Source organism: Mastomys coucha, unplaced genomic scaffold, assembly GCF_008632895.1.
Source record: "Mastomys coucha isolate ucsf_1 unplaced genomic scaffold, UCSF_Mcou_1 pScaffold9, whole genome shotgun sequence".
In the NCBI taxonomy this organism is placed as follows: Eukaryota; Metazoa; Chordata; class Mammalia; order Rodentia; family Muridae; genus Mastomys; species Mastomys coucha.
In genome coordinates, this window is record NW_022196915.1 from 65,204,729 (window position 1) to 65,225,588 (window position 20,860).

At 44.1% G+C, this 20,860-nt stretch overlaps 1 protein-coding gene across 5 annotated transcripts in view; it reads right to left on the bottom strand.

The window, feature by feature from the left end:
• Positions 1-20,860, bottom strand: part of Dgkh (diacylglycerol kinase eta) — a 159,490-nt gene that overhangs the window by 134,803 nt on the left and 3,827 nt on the right. For all 5 annotated transcript variants that reach the window (XM_031362511.1, XM_031362519.1, XM_031362510.1 and 2 more), the window contains exon 2: positions 16,593-16,787. In XM_031362511.1, coding sequence (XP_031218371.1) covers positions 16,593-16,787 — 195 coding nt within the window. The remainder of the gene's footprint in view (positions 1-16,592; positions 16,788-20,860) is intronic.

The following is a 20,860-nucleotide window of genomic DNA, read 5'->3' on the forward strand; positions in this document are numbered from 1 at the left end:
CAAGCAGGCCTTAGACATCCACCTGCCTCTGCCATCAGGCAGGCCTTAGACATCCACCTGCCCCTGCCTCAAGTCCTGGGATAAAAGGTGTGAGCAGCCCCAGCGCTACAATCTTATGTTGTTTAATAATATCTGGTTGGCTAAGAAAATCTTCACCACCGTGCAGTATGCAATTAGATATTGTTTTATGACGTTTTAAGTCATTTTAGTAAGTTAGGTTAAAAAAAAAGTTTGCTTGGGAAGGGCACTCACATGCCACCATGTGCATGTAGAGGTCATAGGTCAATTTTAGAAAGCTGGTTCTCTCCTTATACCATCTGGTGCCAGTGCCTTTACCACCATCATATCCACAGCATCTGAATAGCCCAAGTCAGGTAAAAATAGATGTAATTATACAAGACTTACAAGTCAACTTGATGACACGTGCAGTATTCGTTTAAATTCACTGTTCTTCAGTAAACTTTTGGCTTAATTTCTGTGCATCTCTTGGGTTTATTTTCCACCTTTACATCACTATTGGGTTTATAGACAGCCATTCCTATACTTATATCTCTATAGTTTATAAGATAAATTTTTAATTATGAGGAAAATACACATAACAAACTCACCATCCTAACCAGCAGTAGTAACTAAGCAGTTCAGGGGCATGAAGTATCACTGGGCAGTATCATGACCATCCATCCATCACAAAACTCTTCAATCTGGAAGTAAAACCCACTGAACAACTACCAGCTGCCATTCCCTCCTCAATCCTGACAACCACCACTCTTTCCATGCCTAACTACCAGCTGCCATTCCCTCCTCAATCCTGACAACCACCACTCTTTCTGAGCCTATGATTTTGACCTCACTTGCTCTTCCTTCATGACTGTGTTATCTCACTTGGTCTAATGTTCTCATCCACACGGATATCAGAATTTACTTCCTGTATAAGTCTAAGTGATACCCTATCGTATGTATTACCACATTTATCTATTCGCTATCCATCAATACACACTTGAGTTGTTCTTTTTGTGGGGGTAGTGCTGAGTAGTTTTATGTCAACATGACACAAGGTAGAGTCACCTGAGAAGAGGAAACCTCAGTTGAGAAAATGCCTCCATAAGATCAGGATGTAGGTAAACCTGTAGGACATTTTCCTAATCAGTGTTTGATGGGGGAGGTCCCATCCAATTATGGGTAGGTGGGCTGGTGGTCCTGGGTTCTATAAGAGCAGGCTGAGCAAGCCATGGGGAGCAAACCAGTAAACAGCACCCCTCCATGGCCTGTCATCAGCTCCTGTCTCCAGGATCCTGCCCTGCTTGAATTCCTGTCTTGATTTCCCTCAGGAATGGACTATGATGTGGAACTGTAAGCTAAAATAAACACTTTCCCTGCCCAAGTTGCTTTTGGTCATGATGTTTCATCACAACAGCAACTCTAACTAAAACAGGGATCATACAAATAATACTTTTGTAGGCATGGAGTTTTATTGCTTTGAAACTTTTATGCTTAGCATGCCATGTGTTTATATCGCACTAAGTTCCCCTGGCTTTGTCAGCCTATGCATGGATAGTCATGATTCACAGTGAAGATCGGAATCCACTGGCTATTACATTACTCTTACTCACACAGGACCGCAGTCCTTCTCATCCAGCCATCTTCCAGGAAACATCTCCCTCAACCTCCTACTGTTCAAGGAAGCCAAGCCTCTGTGTTAGCTTACTTGGTCCAGCCTCTGGATTACCTCAGACACACAGGAGTCTTAGAGAACAATGTCATCAGTGACATTTTTCCCCTGGCCCTCCATTCTATCTACTCCCCTTCCCATGCCACAGAAGGAAAGCGCAGAGCCGACAGGCAAGGGTGACTTTTGCTTTAAGAGAACAGCCATGACTGCGTGGATGGCTGAGACAGAAATGGACGGTGACGAGGAAGATGTGTTTATTACTACAGACGGGCTGGATCTCCTTCAACATTCTTCTCTTCTTACTGCGGAACCGTAACATCTATGATAAAAAAAAAAAAATCTCTGTCTTCTTCTCAGATGAGACCCAACCTACAAAACAGGTTTACAATCAATCTCCAGTTTCTGGTTCACCAGAGACAGACAAGATTTCTTTGCCCATGGCTGTGAGATTTCATTATGGCCCTGCTCACTTGCAACCTTCTTAAGAAAGTGGGTGCCCTACTGGGAAAAGTGCCTTTCACCTCAAGATTCCTAACATTTGGCTGCTGGCATCTACTGGGTGCTGGGCACGAGCAGAGGGCTTTTTCTCATCTACCCGCAATGTCCTACCAGGGTTTACCTGAGGAGAAACTAGGGCCTTCAGGCGCTCTCCAGATTGCCTAATAAGAACTGGAACCAGAGTGCTGGTTAGATGCTGATAGTGCGTGCTTAGAATCCCGCCCCTTGGGAGACAAGAGGAAATGAGTTCGAGACCAGCATAGGCTATACAGTGAGTTCAAGGACAGACAGACACACACACACATAAACACACACACCATTAGAACCAGAACCCACTTTATTTAATGCATTTCTGGGTTTTGTATGTATTTTTTGGATTCCAAACTAGATTTATTTATTTGTTTGGGAAAACTTTCTTATTCATTTTCTAAGTAAACTATTCTTTGTATTTTACAGAAGATGGTATACCAAACTTCATACAGATAATCTGGAGATTTCCCCCAGCAAAACCTATTATTAATGCATCTCCAAATCACATCTAAAATAATTGAAGCTGTATAGTTTCTTTTAATAGACTTTCATTTTTCTTCTTCTTCTTCTAATTTGAACAACATTTCAATCTTGGGCTTAGTTCCATCTCTAAACTGTCTCTTCTCGGTCCTGAAGTCACTCGGGTCCAGATAACTTCCAGAACTCACTCTGTGACTCTGACCTGTGGGATCCCCCTCCAGTCTCCCGTCCCCTCTTCCCTGGCCATGCCTAGACAACCTGCATACAACCCTGTCTATTACAGCTCTCTATTTGCCCCGCCCCTGAAGCTGATCAGGGTCCATGCCAGGCTGACAGTGTCTACTTGACCTTCCTGAATAAGGCCCTCGGACTTGTATGCACAATGCATTCCTCAGCCCCTTGGCTTCCATTTTCCAAGTCAGGGATTTCCTCTCCAGATCTCCAGATCTTCACCATCTCTTCCACCTTGATTCTCAGCTGATAACTGAGCTTCCTGTTTTACTGAGAAAACCAAAACAATCAAAGAACTTCCAGAAGCATCCCTCCTCCCTCTGCTTCATGCTGAGGCCAGGCTGATCAGTTCCCAGAAAAGGCCATCCCAATCTGTTTGCAAGACTCAGCCTCCCCTCTTTGCTGCAGCTACTCCCCCCTCTCAACTGGCTCCTCCAGTCCTCCTTGGATTACACAGCTTTACTACTTTTAAAAAATATTGTTTTCCGGTGGAAGAGTCAGGGGCCAGAGCACTACCGCTCTTGCAGAAGAACCATGTTCAGTTCACAGCACCCAAGTCAGATGGCTCACAACCACCTATAACTCCAGTTCCAGGGGGTATGATGCCTCAGCAGGCACCTGCACATGCCTTCGAAAACAAAAAGTATAAAGAATTTAAAAAAAAAAAAGTTTCACTTAAATAAAGCCTTCACGTGATCTCCAAATCCCTCTTCAATTATGGCTTCATTTCTCTACTGCCATCTAGGAGATTTTAAATTCTGACTTTATTTTCAAGATCAAACTTGCTAGCTTGGAACATGTACATGAACTGTACTCCTTCCTTGTGAATGTGAGAGCCTGCTTCTAAGGCCTAATTATATGCTCTAGCGGTGCTAAGTTGTCAAGGACAGTGTCTCAGCAGCATGTCTGCCAACCCCACCCCATGACCTCTAAGCTACTCAGCAACACCCTCACACACAGTGCTCCGGGAACTCTGGCCCCACAACCTGCTGGGTCGTGTCAGGTGTGACATCACAGCTGTCCTTTGCATCCTCTAGTCTTTCTCCTTGCGCTGATCCTTCTCTAAATAAGTTCATAGAAGTAAGGCGGAGGGGAGGAGGGAGAGAGGGGTGGAGGGAGAGAGGGAGGTAAATGGAAGAAGGGAAGGGAAAGAGGAAATCCACATACACTGTAGTAACAAAAGAATTATTCAGGGGTTCATGGGATCAACACTATTCTCACAATAACGTATTCATTGTGAAACCGTCTAAATACGCTTTCAAACGCAGCTGTCCAAGGGTGTCATCATTTTCTTACCATCTTTAAAGCCACCAAGAACTGCTAGACTTGCCTTGCATTCTAACATACTGTTCAACCCATATCATTTCAACTGAGTGGAAGTGAAAACAAAAAACAAAACAAACCAACCAAACAAACAAACAAAAAACAAGAGATAGCCCGAGTTCTGCAAGAGAACCCATTTTAAAGAAAGGGTTATTCAAAATTCCTGATACTTATTCAGTCTTCAGAAATCGTTTGGAAGGTGGGGGTGGGAAGGATCGGGGGTTCAAGGCCTCCGAGAGTCACTGCCTCAAAAAGGGCAAAGGAATAAAAACTACTTGGACCTTTGTGCCTGTGTTACCCAGAACTAAAAGTGTCTCACTTAGATCCCCTGAGTAGTAGCTGTCACTCAGCTGAAATCTGGTTTCTCTGTGGACCTCACAGGTGAGGATGTCATCATGGTACCTTCTGGGTTTATTATGATGGATGTGAAGAGAACATCACCTCATCCCTCACCAGTGCTGTGAGAATGTCCGGGAAAACACACAGCATGCCCTGTCTGAACACGCTGCCTGCTCCACACATATCGTCTAGTAACCTCCCTCCTAGATGCACTGCCGCCCATCCATACTTTACCAAAACAAAGCCTGACACAGAGTCAAAAAAAGAACAGTACACAGAATTAAACCAGGGAGAGAAACGGAGAACACAGGCACACATTTACAACCCCCCTGCTTTGTTCTGGAAACAGACACGAGTCAGATAGGATTGGCCAGAGCAGCAGTTCTCAACCTTCATAATTGCGACCCTTTAATACAGTTCCTCATGTTGTGGTGACCCTGAACCATACAACTATTTCCATTGCTCCTTCATAACTGTAATTTTACTACTGTTATGAGTTGTAATGTAAATATTTGATACCCAGGGTTTCCGATGTGACCCCTGTGGGGGTCATTACCAACAGGTTCAGAAAGAACCACTGTCTTACAAGTTGACGAAGCTGAGGAGTTTAGTGCGTTATAAACACGTGATGTGCGAAACATTAAAATTATGAAGCGGCAAAGCTCCATGCTTACAGAAGCATCATTTATAAGATCCTCCCGTCTTAGTTCGGGTTACTTTTTCGGTGATGAAACACTATGAACAACTTGGGGTGGAAAGGGTTTATTTCAGCTTACAGTTCCACATCATCATCCATCACTGAAATCAGGGCAGAAACTCAAACAGAGCCAGGCTGATGCACAGGCCAAGGAGGAGTGCTGCTGACTGGCTTGCCCACGGGTTGAGAACCACTGGTCCAGAAGTAACAACAGCAGAAACTCTGCCCCTCTGATAGGTCTTCTATGTCGATGTGTTTCTGGTCTATCTTTTCTGCCCTAGAATTTCCTCTTACAAATCAATGGTTTCAGCCTCTCTCTGAGTGTGCTCACAAACATAAAATTCAGAAGGATGGTCCATCCAACACCTGGGTGAATGCTAGGGATGCGTACAGACTCAGCTAATAACCACTCTGGGTATCCTACTGTTGACTCTGCTCGCCAGCTTCTGGCTTTCTTCTCACAGCAGCCCCACTGACCTCCCCATCCTGTGGCGGCGGGCTCTTCTGGAGGGCCACACGACACAGCTGGAACACAACATCTCCTCCTTCAGCTCTGCCCACCACGCCCCACTAGTACAGCACTTCCCTTCATCTTCCGTAGTACTTCTCCTCTCTCTTCACAGATGTCATGCACTTTGCATGCTTATAACCTCATAAATTCACCCTGCATTCATTTCATATTGTCTGCCTGGCTTCCTGTGCTATCCCTGGCACCTACACAGTACTCGAGCTGCTGTATTTTTAGAATGCGTGATCTGAGGTGCGACGAAGATTTAAAAAACGGTGATGCGCAGTACAGAAAATGTTCTCAAATGACTGCGATGGCCATGCCAGGAATCCCAGCACTCTAGAAGCTGGGGTAAAGATAGTCACTATTTCTCTCTCTCTTTCCCTTTCCCTTTCTCTCTCTCTTTCTCTCTCTCTCTTTTTCTCTCTCTCTCTCTCTCTCTCTCTCTCTCTCTCTCTCTCTCTCTCTCTCTCACACACACACAAACACACACACATGTACTTATTTCACACTCTGTTTGGGGTGTTTTGTTTTAGGAATAGGGGTGTTGTTTGGGTTGTTTGGGTTATTTTTATAAGGAGACGGGATCTGTTAGGTTCCTCATACCTAACCCCTGGCCTCAAACCATCCTCCTGCCTCAGTTTTCTGAGTAGCTGAATCTAAAGCACACACCACCGTGTTCGGCCATTTCAGATAGACGAGAGTACTTTTCTACCTAGTGCTTTCTTTACAAATACTTTATTTTTGTTCTGCTTTGCTTTTGGAGATAGGGTCATGCTTCATAGACCTGACTGTAGACCAGGCTAACCTTGACCTCATAGAGAGCCCTCTGCCTCTGCCTCCTGCATGCTGGGCTTAAAGGCATGTACCACTGGGACCAGCCGATGACCTTATTTAACAGCTGGATGAAATTACCTAAATTTTCAAGTGAAAAAAAAAATCTGACTCTGACACTAAAATGTAACTGCTGAATGAATGGCACGGCCGGCCCTCAGAGCAGGTCTTCAGCCTTCTGTTCCTTACCCTGCAGCTCCGAGGACTGTGGTGCAGGGGGGCTCTAATGGCTACTGTGCTGGCCCCAGAGCCCCTGACTGGGCAGCCTTAAGAGGCAGCATACAAGTGTGAGAGCCTGTAGTAGGCTCCTGGCTTCTCCCTCCCTCTCTCTCTCTCTCTCTCTTCTCTTTCATCCCACCCCTATCATTATTAATATGCTAAATTTATGATCATATCTCTCACCATGTTTTAGATTTCCTAATATCTTTTTGCAAGAATATCCTGTTATTGATAAGCGTGAGTCAACATTTGAAATATAGATTTCAGACTTAAATATTTCAGCTGGAATTTTCATGAATTCCAATTAAAATTTATAAAAATCATTGACTCGTTTGTTTGGTTTGGTTTTTTGTTTTATGTTTTTTGTTTTTTTTTTTTTAATCCTCAGAAGTACTAATTTAGTAGAAAATGTTTCTAGGTACCTAACTTTTTAAGCTGGTTTTCAAAGAAAACTTAGTTTCACTTCTGTAAGGTACGGTGGTATTTTGAAAAGGTCATGGTACGGCTTAAAAGAATCATATGAAGTAATTTTCCACTTGGCCTATTAAGAAATATGAGTAAATTTTATTTTTAAGGAATGAAAAATGACAGGTTTTGGAGGCCAGTTTTTACCACCTGACTATTTCATCTAGAAAAAAAACTGTACAGCAGTCTGTCCCTGCGCAGGCGCACGCGCCATTTTAAGTTGGACTTTTAATTCAAACTCCCATACTACTTTAAAATTCTGTAGTTTTCTAACATTCAACAAGTATATAAAAATAAGCCATGTTCCCCACCACGCGTGACACACAGCAGGTAGTAAAATGGACACCCATGAATCCAGCTTTCAAATGAGAATACTTTCTGTTCTTTGTCAAAAGACAAGATCCCAGACTGGTAGTGAACTAAAGGCAATTCTCCAGTCTCAGTTTCCCAAGAACAGGACTTATAGGCATGAGCCATGACGCCTTAAAGAATCAGTGATGTTAAATTATATCATGGGAGTCCGATAGTTCAAAAGCGGGAGAGGGACTGTTACTGCTTCCGCTCCTTTAAAACCACTAACAGCAGTTAAGAGTGCATAGTGCTCCCACAGAGGAACTGAACTCAGTTCCTAATCCCAATATCAGCTGTTCACAACTGCGGGGAACCTCAGCTCCAGGGGCTTTGACACCTTCTTTTGACCCTCCAGGGCATCCGTACTCAAATGCGTCTATCCAAACATTGACACACACTCATACGCAGAGTTGAAAAGTAAAATACTTTCCAAAGCATCAATTGCTGAGCAAGGTCGCTGGCTCCTGTAAGCTAAGGACCAGGAGGCTGGGGCACAGGGATTGCTGGAAGTTTGAGTTCCAAGTTGTCTGGGCTACAGTGAGGCCCTGTCTCAAAAAATAAAAATTTAAAAACCCATCTATGTAAAATGGCCCAAAACACCCAAAAACCACAACAAAACAAAAACACACACACACACACACACAAAGACAGAGTACATTGAATTTTAAGTTAAAGCCGTGGTCAATAATAACCATTGGCCATCTTAACCCACATGGCCAAATACAAATGTTTCTCAAATGTCCAGAGAGTCACAGAGTGAAACCACATTTGTCAAGGGCAGCTGTAATGTACTAACATGCTATGGTCTTTGTCAAAGTCTATTCTTAGCTGTAAAACAAACTCTCTTTAATTAAAACCTTCCCTTATAAACAGCTCCTGAGTGAGTGAAGTCCAACTAATCCAGTATTCGAGCAAGGCCAAAGGGAGCCCCGAACTTTCCTAGCCCTCTCTCCCAGCCACCCTAACAGCAAACATGCAGCCTTCCACAAATGCAGCCAAAGAATTCTAAATTTAGACACGCTGAAGCAACGCATCTTAAGCTATATGTAAAGGTTTGGTAAATTATTTATGCCTCTTATCTTTAATAATGGACCATCATGTCTGACGTGTAATTAACATGGAAAGAAAGCTGTTATACTATATATTACTGTACCAAGAGTCAGAGTTTCCAGGCTATATTTAGTTCACATTAAAATGGAAGCAAAGACGCAAACCAAGCTAAAAATAAAATGTCCTGCAAAGACGAGATTTTTTTTTCAAATGGATCGAAATTTAGCTTTATTTGGTGCCTTATATGCTGGTATTCAGCAACGCTTTAACTTTGCATTGCTCTGAGAGCCTAACCACATAGCAGCTCAGTCTTCTATGGTAGAGGCCGGCCTTGGCCAACAACAGCCACAGATCATGTCATCGGCCACATCCTGCCTGCACTTGATTTTTACACAGTCCACAAGTGAGACAGGTTTTTTTTTCATATTTAAACAGGTTGATTTTTCTTTTTTTAAGGAGTATTTTTAACCCTGAAAAACTTTCTGACATTCAAATTCCGGTTCTTTAAATGAAGTTTTACTGGAGTACAGACATACTTACTTGAGCACTCTCGATACCATTTGACCGTGGTAAAGAAATCACTGCGATGGGGTGGGTTGGTTGCTTTGTTTTGTTTTCTTGGTTTGAGAGGGGAGGGGGTTCTCTGTGTTTACCTAGCTGTCCTGGAACTTACTCTGTAAGACCAGACTTGGCCTTGAACTCAAAGATCCGCCTGCCTCTTGTCTCTGGAGTGCTGGAACTAAAGGCATGCGGTCATCACCACCCAGTTTGTTATCCTTTTTCTTTATTTCAGTATTACTGACAAAAATTACAGCTGATATTGATAGTTGAGGGCTTCTGGGGAAGGAAAAGACACTTCAAGGGTGTGGCCTCTGGTAGGTCTAGCATACTCCTGTGGGTGGCACATCACACTTAAGTAAAGGGACAGCGCAAACTAGACATGGTGGACTAAGGAGCAGGAGGAGCAGGAGGAGGAGCAGGAGGAGCAGGAGGAGGAGCAGGAGGAGCAGGAGGAGGCAGCGGTGGCAGAGGTGGTGCAAAGATGAAAGGAAATGAAAAGACAGAGTAATGGATCTGGTAAGGGATAAGAGAAAGAATGGGGTAAATATGAGCAAAACACACTGTATGAAGTTCTCAAAAAGTAATAAAATATACTAAATATGGTAAGATGATAATGGTAGCTCATGACTATAATCCCATCTGCTCTGAAGGCTGAGACAGGAAGCCTACAAAAAATAAAGGTCGGCCTAGGCAACTTGGGGAAACCCTACTGCTAACAAAACTTGAAAGAAAGTAAACTTGAAAGGCAGATTGGCAAAGAGCCTCCCTCAGTGGTCAAGGACTTACCCAGTGTGCTGGCTAATTTTATCAAGTTGACACATGCTAGAGTCAGCTGAGAGGAAGGAACCCCAACTGAGAAAATGCCTCCCTCCATAGGCTGTAGGCAAGCCTGTAGAGCATTTTCTTTATTAATGATTGATGTGGGAGAGACACAGCCACTGTGGGTGGTGCCATCCTGGGCTGATGGTCCTGGGTTCTATAGGAAAGCAGGCTGAGCAAGCCAATAAGCAGCACTCCATGGCTTCTGCAGCAACTCCTACCTCAGGATCCTGCCCTGTTTGAGTTCCTGTCCCGACTTCCCTAAGTGATGGACTACAGATGTCGAATCATAAGCCACGTAAACTCTTTATCCTCAACTTGCTTTCGATCACGATGTTTCACCATAGCAATAGTAACCCTAACTAGGACACCTACCATGCTCAAGGTCCTGGGTTCAATCCCCAGTACCAAAACATCCTGCATATGTTATATTATATGTTATGATGTATGATATGATTTTTTTCATATTCACCACAGTATGAATTGGTTGAATTAGCACCATGAGAGTTTACAATAGAACTTATTCTATAGTCCAGACTTACCTAATCAGTCTGACAGAAATTTTGCACCCTCTGACAAACATCACTCCACCCACCCCTCTTCCACCTTCCTCCCTGGCCCATCATTCTCAGAGATGAGCAATTCTGAGGGAATCCTAATAACCCAAAACATTCATCTTTAGCACTTTGATCTTGAGCAAAGTAGGCCGAGTTCTGCGCCAGATGAACTGGTCAAATGCAGATGGTCCTCTTTGCCTCCAACTTGTCTGGAAATCTTTGGTCTTCCTTCTCCCTTTTCTTCTTATTTGGATCTTGATTCCAATATTTCCACACAGAACACGCGCTAAAGATTCTTAATGATACCTTGTGGTTTATTGTTTCTGTTTTAAACACTAGCTAGAAACTCCCATGACCTCTCAAGACACTATCACTTACAATTTGAAAGTCAGTGACCAAATGTCCTCTTGTCTCCTCCACTTAGAAATCATGATTAAAATAATAATAATTATCTGTGGTGGTAGAGTGTTGCTTTCGTTTATTTGTTTGTTTGTCTGTTTGTTTGTTTGGGAGTGTTGGGGGTTTGTTTTGTTTTGTTTTTTGAGACAAGGTCTGACTGTGTAACCCTGGATGGCCGGGAACTTACAACATAAACCAGGCTGGCTACAAACTCAAAGATCCACCTGCCTCTGCCTCCCAAGTGGTGGGATTAAAGTCATGCACCACATCAGACAATAATGTTTTAATTGAACAAACTATATCTCATAAAGCAAAGAAAAACAAAAGTTCAAATTGCCTCACAGTAAAGCTACAGATAAACTTTCATGATAAATTAAAAGCAAGATACTCATCGGCTGACCATGTTGTGTGTTTAGCACGTTTTTTGCCAAATTTAGAGACCTTGGCACAGATAATTCAATGGCTGAAAGCCATTGAGACAGTTCTCATCTGTTTGACACTCACTGTATGACAGTTAGCCATGCCAGCTTGCAAGCAGAGCAATAATCTCCAGCCATTGCAGCAGAATGAAAGGTTACTGCGCTCACATGCCAACAGAAGGTGCTCACAGTCTTCTTCTCGTTCAGAACCTAACTGTCCAAAGATGTCCTTTCAGACGGTTGGTACCCATGAAATGCATAGGAAATGCTCTACAGCTCTGAGTCTAAAGGGGCCTCCACCCCACAGGGAACATACATAAGGAAGGGCAAAGAGGCAGCCGAAGAAACCAGAGAAGAAACTGACAATGGAAACCTTACTGCTCCCATCTGGCTTTTTCAAGGCAGCATCTCTTTCACTCCTGCAGAGGTTTTTTTGCCTTTGGGAAATTAAGTTGGATACAAAATTATCTGTTTAGCTCATGGGAACCTAGATGTAACTACCTGAATGAAGTTCTACTCAGCTGACAGGAGAAAAGATTCAAGTGAAAAACAGAGAATGAGTAAAGAGGAAAAAAGGAAGTACCTAGACACTAGGAAGAGAAACAAAATGGACCAAAAACATCCAACAGATGGAGGTGAGGAGGCGCTAAGATATAGGAGATCACTGTCAAGCTATGTTCCCTTCAAAGCACATTCCTATCCCTGGGCTAGGGCAGTGCCAATGCCTAGCATGTATGTGAGGTTCCATCTTCAGCACACCTCTTCCCCCTCCCCCCCTCTCTCTCTCTCTGTCTCTGTCTCTTTTTCTCTCTGTGTGTGTATGTGCCTGCGTGTGTGTCTCTGTCTCTCTGTCTCTGTCTCTCTCACACATACACACAACTCCTATTCTTTGCATTAAAAGTTAGCATATCCACTACCAAAAAAAAAAAAAAAATGCTGAGATTAGTGTACTGTCCTAAAATGACCAGTTTCCTTCCACAGAGCTGATTAATTACATGATCACATACCATGTTAGTTCAACCAAAACTTTCTACACTTTACCAATTTTGAACTGCTGAAAGCAATTTGGCACAGCTCATCTGAATGGCCTACTATCACTAAAAGGAAGGGAGTAAGTATACAGAAGACCATTAAAGAATAGTCCTAGTAGCAGTTTTTAAACAGTATATATTTGTATTGCAGTATATATACTTATATACAATATACATATGCATGAATATCTATGAATATAAAAATAGATGGTGATGTTTTCTAAATATCTACTTTTTGAGAAAGAGTCTCACTATGTCACCCAGGTTAGCCTTGATCTTGAGGCAATCCTCCTGCCTCAGTTTCCTCAGTGCTGGGATTACAAGTGTGTGCCATGATATTTGGCTATCTTAAAGAAATGTATAAATGCATTTTTATATATGTATATATCCTTACATGTATGTTGTATATATGTAATATACAACACTTGTAAGTGCATAGAGATTTTCTGGAAGCATCCCAAGAAAACATCACTTATGACTGTCTCTGAAAGGAAACCAGAGGTCAGTGACAAGATGGGATTTCTCTCGTGGTTAGAATCCTATCCCTGTAATCTCTTGTACTGTTAGTATGTGTGGTGGTGTGAATATGCTTGTCTCAGGGAGTGGCACTATTAGGAGTTGTGGCCTTGTTGAAGTAGGTGTAGCCTTGTTGGAAGAAGTGTGTCACTGTGGGAGTGGGCTTGGAGACCCTCCTCCTAGCTGCCCGGATGCTAGTCTTCTCCTGCTTGTCTTTGGAACAAGATGTGGAATTCTCTCACTATTCCTGCACCATGCCTGCCTAGACACTGGCATGCTCCTCCCTTGATGATAATGGACTAAACCTCTGAACCTGTAAGCCAGCCCCAATTAAATGTTGTCCCTTACAAAAGTTGCCTTGGTCATGGTGTCTCTTCATAGAAACCCTAACTAAGACAATATGTCTAACTATATACATGTCTTACTGTTGTTTTGAGGTAGGGCCTCAGATAAGCCAGGATAAGCCCAAGATAAGCCAGGCTACAGTCAAATTTACCATCCTCTTGCCTCAGTCTCCTGAGTAGTATAATTAGAATAACTATTGCCAGCTTGTACAGTGACTTCAATTAAGAAAATGCCTAGACACTTTTCAAATGACTCAAGTAATGCAATGTCCATTTTAGTATGCAAATCATTTAGAATATTATGGAATATTTACAAAATGTATTTCAAATAAGGTTAATTACTTAAATTCCAGCCTTTTGTTAGTTTGACTTTGAGACAGGGTTTCATGTAGCCCAGGCTGGCCTGGAACTCCGTTTGTAAATGAGGATGACCTATAAGCAGCCATCCCCTGCCCTGTGTCCTGAGTGTTAGAATTACAGCTGTGTGCCAGCGCACATTGTTCCTACACAGTTCTGGGAATTAAATCCAGGGCTTTATGCATGCTAGCAAGCAGTCTATCAATGAGCTACCTCCCCAGCCCAAACTGTTCTTCACTATAAACTGCCTGCCAACAGCAGCGCGATCCTGAGGATCTTAAAGGGAACTAAGGTCAGTGAGCTTTGTTCCAATGATAATATTCACATTGCAAGTATTTATTAACTATGCAGACACTCCTGGAAAGATATTTATGTGTGTGTGCACACTCGATGAAGTCAAGATAAGCTGGCTTCTTTAATCACTTTGCTCTTTTATTTTTGGACAAAGTTGATCCCTAAACCTGAAACTTGACTAGACTTGACTGGCTTGGCCAACAACTCACAGGGATCCTCCTGTGTCTGCCTCCCCAGCACCTGTCTTTTATCAAACATGGTAGAGTGGTCTGAATGAGAATGACTCCCCTCCCTCCCGTCCCCTCCCCTGCCCCAGCGCAGGCCCCCAGTCTATGGAATGTAAACAATTGGTCCTCAGTCAGTGACATTGTTTGGGAAGGATTAGGAGTTCCTTTCTGGAGGAAGCAGTCATGGGGGTGGGGGCAAGGTTTGGGAGTTTAAAGCTTCGCACTGGCTGCCAGTTTGGCTCTCTCTGTCCCACAACTTCGGTTCATCATGTGGCAGCTTCCTGCTTCTACTGCTACATGCCACATGCTGCCATGCCTCCCCCACCAGGATGACCTCTTATGCTTCCGGAAGTAAAAGCCCAAACCATCTTGTATAAGCTCTCCTGGCCACGGTATTTTTATCACAGCACCAGAAAGGTAACAAAGACGCATGGGTAATGGGATCTGACGCAGGTCCTCTGCCTGCACAGCCAGCACTTCACAAACCGAGTCCACGCTCCAGCCCTCAGGGTCTATGAACAGCACACTCACCTATGGGCCATACGTCTACCTACACTACTCGATCAGGAGCACATTTACACATCTCTATGTCAGCATGTAGTATGCATAAATGTGTGAATGCAGAACGAAAGGCACTACTAGCAATCCTAACCCATCATACTTAGTGGGTCTTGATGTATCTTTCGGGATAAATGAAAAAAAACACTATTCGTGTCGCCTCAAAAACAACTAAGCTTTGAGCTAAACCTGGGGCCTGAGCCTCCCCTCCAGGCTCTCTCACCTTACTCCCCTAGAAGAAGATGAGGAAGTAGCTGCATTTTTCTAAGGGTGCGTCTCTTCTTATCTGGATAATTCCCAGAGACTAGGAACCCAGTGTCACCTTTAGTCGTTCTTCTTAAATTAACTCCTCCACTGACCTCACTGCCCCCCTCGGAAGCAGTGTATGAGCTAAGGGCCACAATGATGAGGATCGCAGCACCTGTTACAGTCTGGACTGCAGGAGGTGGGTGTGAGGCTGAGGCCCACTAGCCTTAGCAACTTAATGCTCTGGCATGAGATGTCTGCACACAAAAACATTTTCTATCAATACTAACATAGGAGCCAGTATAAAATGCAGATTTCCTGATATGCTAATATGCCTATCAGAAGCAGTATTCCAAAGCTTGATAATTAGCCATAACTGTGGCAAATGTTTGTCAGAAAGTCAAACAGAAAACCAAAATAATAATAATAATGATAATAATAATAATAACCACTCTTTCTTACATTTTCTCTTTAACTCAGTTTTTTGGTTTTTTTTTTTTAGACTAAGATTTCACATGTTAAAAGTATGGTTAGCTTTAGTTTTCAAAAATAATATAAATTCAGAAATATTACAAACTCAAAATATAACTCAAAAATATAAAACTCAAAATCCATCTATTAAAAAGTAGTTCCAAGATGTCCGAGTAAACAAAGCTGAAGCAACCCTTGTCTCTAGCAATAGCAGCCACTGTCATGTATATATCTACTTAATTTTAGAAGTCGGCTGGCGCTCAAACAAACACTAATCCAAACTGTTTCCATGTAAGACTCCCGTAAGCCTTAGGAAGCTAATTGTCATGAAATAACCGTAGAATGAATTACTTTTGCAAATCTGTTACTAGGGGGAGCATCCACTAATTTAAATCAGTTCCTTACTCAAATTCTTCCTTTAACTCCTCCACTAACAGCAGCCTAGGTGTTGAAGACTTCTAAACTAAGAAGACCGTTAGAATAGCTAAGTCCCTTAACATCCTGTAGCCTCTGCCTTCTGTATGTTAAGCATTAAAAGAAAGCTCATCATTGAGACTGATCGGCACAAAAAACGCCACAAAAGCACTACTACACCCTGCAGTCCCCTGAAGAGGTAACTTGTGATGAACCACCGTGGATGTCTGAGCTCTGCACTTTGAGGGAACCTGCAACACAGAAGCCTAGCCAACCTGTGGGCACAGCGTGCCAGAGAAACTGACTGAGAGGAGCAAGCAGCTTGCTGTGGGTGGGAATGCACGGTGGCTGGCAGAACACAGCTTCCCGCAGGTCTTCCAGCGTGCAGGCAGCGCAGGGGGTGAACAACCAAACTCCCTTTAAGTTTCCTATAGGAACTCACAACCTGGCTTCAACCAGGCACCAAGCCGCTTGCTCTGATGGTTAGACTAGCATTCTGGAACACACCCTGGGTATCTCTTAAACCCAAGGCAGGAATCCCAAGTGCACCGTCCGGCCCCCAGCGCGAGGCCACGCCCCATCCAGGCCGCGCCCCCGCGCCCCTCCTCCGGATACTAGTTCCTGGGAGCTCCCGGAGCGTTCCCACTACCCACAACCCTCCCGCAGGCCCCCGGCCCAGCCTTACCTTGGTCCGGATCTGTCCAGAGGTGGACACTTTGCGGATCAGCTTCTGGGGTCCCTCCTGCTCTGCTTCACTGTCGGACGAATCCTCTCCCGGTCCAGAGGCAGTGGGGGAAACCGCGCTGGCCCCAGCGACCGCTCCTCCCGCGACGCCCTGAGGGTGGTGCTGGCTGCCGGCCCCGGCCATCCTCTCTGATTCCTGCAGGAGACACAGCAGCGCCCCGAGGGGCTTTGGTCAGCTGGTAGGCTCTGCCGGAGCGTCTGAGCCCTGCGCCTAGCTGGCGCCATCTTCCGCGATCCCCGCCGCGTAGCACCCAGGACCCGGGACCACAAGCCGCCCCTGCCAAGACCTCCTGAGTCCTCTGCGCGCTTCACGCGGGTGCACCTAGCCTTGGGATGTTCTGGGGTTGCTGACCAAGGATACGATCAGCACCGGAATGAGAGGATGGAAGTCGCGATAAGCCTCGGACGAACTCCCTCTCACTCCTCCTAGGGTCTGGAGGGCTCAGAGAGAATGGAGAGCAGAGATAGGCAGGGGCACGCCACAGCAGGTCAGGCAGCGGCGATGCTCCTCCCCTGGTTCTAGGCAACAGGAGTGAGGAGAAGGCTCCTGCGGGAAAGGGGAACAGAGAGCTGCCCCCTACGTCATGGGGTGCACCTCTGGACCCTGAATCCCTCCACATACTCGGACCTTGGGACACCATTCCAGCTAAGTAAAAGTTCCCTCTGGCAGAGAGATGACGGGTCTCAAGGACCCTCAGCATCATTGCTAGAACCTTACCTCCCCACCTCTGCCTGAGAGTTCGGGTCCTTTAGGACTCCTCTACAGTGCTGTTTAGTTTCGGGCCCACCCCCATCCGGCGCACACGGAAGAGGAGAGCATTTTCCGGGAGGTTCAGCTCCGCTCTGAGAACTTTTGGTTCAGAAAAAGCCATTCCCTTTGGCTAACAGGAAGCTGGGAAGGGCGTGGAGAGAACGCAGAAACAAGAGAGGACACGCAGCCCAAGACGACAATATGCTGAAATAAATGTCTAAGTAAAACGCTCATCCAGAATGCCTGAAAGAATGCACTCAACTACGTGGACAAAGTATAATGCAAATTATATATATATACACATACACGTATGTGTATATATATATACACACATACACACACACACACACACACACACACACATCCACATGAGAGAACGTGGATCCACTAGAAGAACGCCACTCCCTAGTCCGGACTAAAGTCTGAGGAAAGAGAATCCAAAGGCTGTAGCCTGGGCTCTTGGAGGCTTCCTTAGCCGGCTGTTTAAGCGCGGGGTGGGGGGGGGGTGTGAGCAACCTCACAGCAGAGCAGAATGCTCCTTCAACCTCAAAATCCTACACAGGTTGGGGGAGAGAGTACGAAAAGGACACATTTCCTGCTGTCGACCAAAGAGAACTAACTTCACAGAGCTGTTAGTGATTTTTCCAACTAAGAAGTCCCTAGCGACTCTGGGGGCTCTCCTGGTAGAGCAATCTTTTTAGCCCTTGCCCTTCAGGTTCCTCTCCTAGTTTGTCACTTGGCCTTGACCTTGAAAATTCCTGGAAACTAAGATTTGGGATTTTGTTTCTTTCAGGTTTCAGGTGTAACCTTAAGCCCAGCAATGATTCGGCTCTGCGTTAGAGCTGCTGCCAGCTCTAAGAGATTTTATTTTAACTACACTGAAAATGTGAAATCCTTTTCAGCCCTTCAGCATGAGAGCGCCGTCATGTTTTTCAAACACAAAGGCAAAATCTCTCGTGCTTCAGTTATTCCCTTTAGCAAAGGGAAGCGTGGAGTGAAATGGACTTCAAAAGTCCTTATGGCCCTATAATACAAAATTCTGTACCGACAAGAACATACTGCTGGGGAGTTTTTAAGAAACAATAAAATTCAATGACCTTGGCTGGAGAACCAGATCAGTGCCTAGAATATGGAAGGCCCAGCACAGCCAGAAACAAAACTAGTGCCCTTTTAGTGACCTTTGTCCTGGTCTGGCTATTTGGTCACAGACAAGTTTAAGGATTTGGCAATGCAAAGACCCCCAGAGTAAAGGGCCTAACACAGTTCAGACTTTCCTTGTAGCGTTAAAAAAGACAGAGAGCACAAGCTGGAACCAAAGTTTTAAAAATTAAAAAAAAAAAAAGGGGGATTCTGATTCTAATGTTCTCTTCGCCACACTGTATAGAGCTAAAGGCCAGTTTGGCAACCGTGCTGTACTTCAACCCACACATTAAACGTTCAGACTTTACAGCAGCATTTCCCAGAAGCCAGCCAAGGGAAAGGTGGTCTAAGGCTCATCGTGCCTATTTGGTGAAGATGATGGGTTCCATTTCTTACTCTTTGAAAGGATGGTGATTGCTTAAAGACACGTAACACAGCTTCACATTCAGGAGCCAGGCAAATGAATTCCTGAAAGTGTGGGCATTTATTACTTATAAAAACCTAGCCTTGCAGCCAGCTCTGATCAACACAGAATTCAGTAGCCAGCTCCAAAGGCTTGTAACTTTGAAAGCGATGCCAGTCTAAAGCCAGTTCCCGCTAAGTAAATGACTGCAACTCTACAGCATCTGTAGCTGTAGAGGAAACCCAGGGTGGATGAAAATACTGTGTAAGCAAAGAAGGGAAAGCCGCCTCATTTCCCACTAAAGGTAGCTCAGGGAAAATCCCTGGTGGGAGAGGATCACTTCTGAGAAACTTTCAAGGAATCCCCAATCTAACACAGTATCTGACCTACTAACTTCTTCTCCTAGGGATAATCGTCCAAAATGGTTATCTGATCTAAGTGAAATGCACTTGCCTTTTCTTTGTTCAGTTTGTTTGTTTGTTTTGAGATAGCACCATAGTCATTATGTAGCCCAATCTGACTCGGGATTTATGGCAGGTCTCCTGCAACAGCCTCAATTTCTTGAAATGGCTATTAAAATTTCAAATACATGGCATATTGTCTCACTTGATTTATAAAAAGTTCCTTGACTTTTTCTTTAGTGTTTTAAATTTTCAAAAATTTCTCCAATGCTGCTCATGAATTCCTTTTTATTACTGTTACTTTGAGATCTCTGTTGGTGAGCAGTGGTAGTGTACACCTTTGATCACAGAATTCCAGAGGCAGGCCTCTGAAATATGAGGCCAGCCTGGGCTATACAATGAAACCTCCACTTGGAACATATCGCTAATGTTGTTGAAAACCTACATGTTGGAGTTTGAGGCATGAGAGCTGCCAAGAGCTGGAAGCCAACTTGGGCTACATAGTAACAGGCCCTCAAGGGCTACACAGCAAGATCTTGTTTCCAAAAAAAACAAGAAAAAAAAGCAACAAAGATTCTTGGCCATACACTCTATAGAGGCTACAGTCAGGATTAAATGACCACCAGTCAGCTTTCTACTTAATAAGGTGCCATATTCCCCCCACCACCACCACCCAAAAAGGTACTGAAGCAACATAAGCCAAAGCTGATTAAAGCTTTGTAAACACTCTATTACTCCTTACAGAGGTATTTTGAATTAATCAGCTGCTCACAACAAGCAGGGTCATGAGTCACGTAAAGTGTTTAATCCCATGTTCTACGGTTTTACCTTCAATTGTGATATAACATAAGGGTTACATGTCATACCTTGAAAACCACAAGCGAGTACTAGAGAAGCCGTGTTCCAGGACTCATGTTCTCTATCAGTACAGAACCAAAGAACTACAGACTGAGCCAGCACAGACCGGAAGACTGATGTGACAGCAATATGGAACTGATTCCACAATCACTATGTGTTACATACTCAGAATGTAACATTCAAAAAGTTACATTTACTTTGTGTAAATTTTCTTAGTTGTTACCCGGATAACAAAGCATTCTAAGAGCAACAACTGTGCTGTCGATTACAGGAACATACTGTGGTCCTAACCCACGAGGCAAAAAACCTCTCCTCATCCTGGCAGAAAGTGCAACTGTACAACCTCTTGCTTGCATTGTGGCTTTTTTTTTTTTTTTGCCTTGAAACACTTCCATTTCTAAGGGTCCATTAATTCTGGACTGTTCACTGGTATAATGTCAACAGCTAACAGGTACAGAACCATTTGAAAATAAAAACCAGCTGGGCTGTGGTGGCGCATACCTTTAATCCTAGCACTTGGGAGGCAGAGGCAGGTGGATCTCTGAGTTCGAGGCAAGCCTGATCTACAGAGTGAGTTCCAGGACAGCCAGGGCTACACAGAGGAAACCCTGTCTCCAAAAAAAAAAAAAAAGGTATTTTGTAACTACCCCCACATT